Source organism: Patagioenas fasciata, chromosome 15 (assembly GCF_037038585.1).
Source record: "Patagioenas fasciata isolate bPatFas1 chromosome 15, bPatFas1.hap1, whole genome shotgun sequence".
NCBI classification, from domain to species: domain Eukaryota; kingdom Metazoa; phylum Chordata; class Aves; order Columbiformes; family Columbidae; genus Patagioenas; species Patagioenas fasciata.
Genome location: NC_092534.1, coordinates 9,713,928 through 9,718,396, shown reverse-complemented (window position 1 = coordinate 9,718,396; position 4,469 = coordinate 9,713,928). Strand labels below are relative to the sequence as shown.

At 53.1% G+C, this 4,469-nt stretch overlaps 1 protein-coding gene across 1 annotated transcript; it reads left to right on the top strand.

Moving 5' to 3' along the window:
* The first annotated feature begins 848 nt into the window (after nucleotides 1–848).
* Nucleotides 849–3,511, top strand: LOC136108817 (galanin receptor 2b-like). The gene is made up of 2 exons (XM_065850958.2): nucleotides 849–1,237; nucleotides 2,598–3,511. The coding sequence occupies exons 1-2, from the start codon at nucleotides 864–866 to the stop codon at nucleotides 3,334–3,336; spliced, it is 1,113 nt and encodes a 370-aa protein (XP_065707030.1). The 5' UTR covers nucleotides 849–863; the 3' UTR covers nucleotides 3,337–3,511.
* The last annotated feature ends 958 nt before the right edge of the window (nucleotides 3,512–4,469 follow it).

The window sequence follows — 4,469 nt, the reverse complement described above, 5'->3', positions numbered from 1 at the left end:
AGTGGCAGCTTCTTGAGAAGATGCTAAATAGGGATTGGGAGACATCTCACTCTGCCAGAGATGCTCTGGATGGCTCCATGAGACTCTCTTAGCATCTCAGTGTCCCAGCATCAGTGTCACAGTTTGTATGTGTCACTTAAGAGAGCCTGATTTCACTTTGTGCCTGTTCTATCACTGTCCTGTCTGCAGGCAGGACTGGGTACAGAGAGATGATCAGAGTTAACCCAGCAGAGATAAAGATTTGTTTCTTAGCTGCATCAGTGAGTTCCCTGATCAAACGAGTTACAAAACAACCTCTCCATGCTTGCCATGTCTCAAGTCCCATCTGTAAAAGGGACAGAAGCACTAATGTGACTTCACGTAGGTGAGTCATGAGTCACGGGCAACCACGGAGAACCTCAAGATGGCATCCTGCTTCCTAGACCTTATGAGCCTTTGACACTTGCCTCTGGAGATACTTGCAACTGCATAGGAATGGTCTCATAACAGCTGTGATAGTGCTCAACAGGGCTTGGTGTGATTCCCGTCAGCTTGCTGGATCCCCAAATCTGCATGTTCAGGAGGTGCCATCCTCTCCTCTGCCCTAAACCTCACCTCCAGCAGTCAAAGGCAGTGTCTGAACATGGGCTGTGGATTCACTCCAGGGCACCCCATACCCCCAACTTAACCCCACCTGTCCTCCAAGCCAGCAGTGTCCAGAGGAACCTGCTGAAAACCATGCAGGTCACAGAGCTGAAAACAGGCTGTGTCTTCCGTGAGCCAAAAGGCCCATCAGCCGAGCTAACAAGCTATGCAGTGTTTCTCCAGTATCTCACATCTTTCCGTCTGCTGCCCCAGGCTCCAACATCTCACCGCAACACAGAATGACAGAGCACGAGGACTTCGCGAGCTTGGCTGGGTACTGGAACTCCTCCAACAGCTACCAGTTCAGCCCTGCCAGTGTCATTGTCCCTGTGGTCTTCTCCCTCATCTTCCTCTTGGGCACAGTGGGCAATAGTTTGGTGCTGGCAGTGCTGCTGCGCAACGGGCAAATGGGCCACAACACTACCAACCTCTTCATCCTGAACCTCAGCCTGGCTGACTTCTTCTTCATTGTCTTCTGCGTGCCTTTCCAGGCCACTATCTACTCCCTTGAGGGCTGGGTCTTCGGCTCCTTCATCTGTAAGGCTGTCCACTTCTTCATCTACCTCACCATGTATGCTAGCAGCTTTACTCTGGCTGCTGTCTCTGTGGACAGGTAACGGTCTAAAGACATCCTTGGGCTGGGGAAGGAGGGTGGTCTGAGAAGATGGGCTGAGTGAGGGCATGGAAAGATTGTGGCCCACCACCATGAGGCAGATGGTTCAAACCTCAGTGATACTGATCAATGCCAAAAGCAGTTTGGGGACCACACCTTGCCCTAACAACCGCCAAGCAGCACTTCCAGATCTCTCGAGGGCATAGCTGGTGCTGCTCCTGTCTGTGCTTTCTGCAGGAAAGACCTGCCTTATGGTTAGGGCATGTGAGACCAAGCTCAGCTCCCTGCTGTGCCAGACTCCTGCTGAGAGTCACCTCACTCTATATTAGCAATGGCACTCGGGGCGTAATAGCTATCCCCAAGCTGCCACTTCAGAAAAGCATCATGTGCAGGCAGCAAGACAGACAGAAGACACCATAAGGGAAGCCACAGAAATTCGCAAGAGAGATCCCATTCCTGCAGCAAACACATCTCTCATTCCCCTGGGGCTGCCAGCCCAGCACAAAACCTGTCATCTAGCAATTCCTGTCCCCCCACCATCCCCAGTCCTCATGCACCCTGTGCAGAAAGGCACCCGCACTGTGAGCAGAGTCCCTTCTTGGGAGGTCACCCAGGACACTCTGACCCTGACTGATGCCACCTACATTATTTCCAAGGGCTCTATAAGGTGACTGTGTCAACTGCCACACTTCTGACTGAGCCCACACTAACGGTCCAGGATGAGGAAGAGGTCCCCACTGGGCTGAGCTCCAGCCTTGATTCCCACAGGGAACACATCCTGGCCCACCTTGCTCCTTGTACTGCTGGAGGGAGCAGACAGACCATCATGGTCTGCTTTGGGCTGGCCTGAAAAAACAGACAGTATCAAAGGCAAGGGCCCACCTGGTCACAGCTCCAGAAGGCAAATCTCCGTCCCTCCAGGCTGATTCAAGAGCCTGAGGAGGCTGGAAATACGCCCTCAGTGGGCAGGAGCTTGCATGGCATCCATCACCCTTTGAAGCTTCCCCAGGTCTTGAATCCCTAGTTCAGACCTCTTTCTACTGGATAATTCTGCTAAGCAGTGGACATCTGCATGTTCTCCACAGCACCATCACTCTGGCCCCAGCTCAGGGACATAACCCACCCCACCATGTACAGAGGGGATGAGCCAGTCTAAGCCTGCAGAGGAGAAGCATCCTTGCTAGAAAGAGAAAAGCTGCTTTACTCAGGGCTGTATCTCAAAGAGAATGTGAGATAATACATAGGGATACTGCTCAGGGACTTTCAGGAGAATTATGGAAACTGTCTTGTCCCTGGAGTTTCTGTGGCCAGGCAGAGCTTGGCTGAAATCTCAGTGCTGGCTGCTTTGCTCTCCCCTCAGGTACCTGGCCATCCGCTATCCCCTGCGCTCCCGGGAGCTGCGGACCCCCCACAATGCAGTGGCTGCCATGGCTGTGATCTGGGGCCTCTCTGTGGTCTTTGCTGGGCCCTACCTAAGCTACTATGACCTGATTGAGTGGGAGTCCAGCTACATCTGCATGCCTGGCTGGGAGGAGTGGAGACGCAAGGTCATGGACACCAGTACCTTTGCCTTCGGCTATGTCATCCCCGTGCTGGTCATCAGCCTCTCCTACACCAGGACCATCAAGTTCCTGTGGACAGCAGTGGACCCCCTAGAAGACATATCAGAGTCCAAGAAGGCCAAGCGGAAGGTAACCAAGATGATCATCATTGTTACCATCCTTTTCTGCCTCTGCTGGCTGCCCTACCATGTAGTCATCCTCCGATACCTCTATGGAGACTTCCCCTTCAACCAGGCCACCTATGCCTTCCGCCTGCTTTCCCACTGCATGGCCTATGCCAACTCCTGCCTCAACCCCATTGTCTACGCTCTGGTCTCCAAGCATTTCCGCAAGGGCTTCAAAAAAGTTTTCAGCTGTCTCTTGAGAAAAAAGCACCGCAACAAGGTGCATGTGGTGCACGCTGCCCACATGGTGCCGGGATTTGAGCCAGGCTCCACTGAAGTGTCCCAGATGCATGAGGAGAACAACAGGCATGAGCTGATCCCAGCCTCCATGGCAGTTCCCTCCAGTTCCTCCAAGCCCCTTTGTATTTCTTAGTGGCCAAGTTCCACACCATCTGCCAGCTCAGCTGTGTCACCAGCTTCAGACCACCCTTCCCCCTGGGTGAGAGGGGATGCTGGAAAGGCAAGCCAGAAACTGCTTCACATGGCTTTTGGCCTTGTCGTTCCTTCCCATTCCATTCACGAGCTGATCTCCTGAGCAACAACATGCACTCCCCACAACACGCTGCATGCATGGGAAAGGAATGAACACAGGCTTGCTCCTGGATCCTCAGACCACCTGGACTCCAAGGACTAGAGCTCCAGCTCTTCTGTTGGCTCTCATCCTTCCAGCTCCTCTGCTCCATGGCCCCACTGCTCTGGACACATTGGTTAGCTGTCAACAAGTCTCTTCTCCCTCCCAGTGCCCCATCTGGCCAGACAGGCTCCCACAGCAGGAACGGCAAGGGAGATGAGCAGTGCCTGCAGGGCCAGACAAGCAAAGGTGGTGTGGAAAGCGGCTGGAACAGCCTGTGGATGTTTGCAGTGATGGCGCTGGCCACGCTGCTCTCCCGGTGACTGGGCCCTCCCTCGGGCTGGGGGTGGGCTGTTCGCTCTCTGCATGTGTGGGATGTTGCTGCTGTACATACTAGAGAAATGTCTTTCTATCCCAGAGCAAATAAATGCATTTTCCTCATCCGGCCAGTAGTGGGGCCTGCAGTGATCATCTGGGGTGGGGATGGCACCCTGTACCTGGCTGGACTCGCACAACAACACCCACTTTATTTGCTTTCCCCTTCATCCTTGCCCAGAGGCTGTCAACCAAAAGCCATGCCAGCTGACTGAGAAGCCAAGGAACACTTGATCTAATAAACATATTTCTCATTGTGACTGATGGTAATTCACAACAGCCAAGCTATATCAGGCCAAAATCTGCAAGCACAAGACACTTCCATGCCAGAGGCTAGCACCTAGGCAGTCAAAACTGGGAATAACTTACCACTCCTTCCTTGCTGTGCTCAATATAGTCCAACCAACTCTCCTGACTAACTCAGGGACTACTCTTCCAACAGATGATCCCAATCTTGTAGAGCTGGGCAAACAGTGGGGTAATGCATACCCTCCTTCCGGCTCTAAGACTGGGACATGTCTGGAACAAAACATGTCTAGGGCTTAAAACCAGCTGGTTAC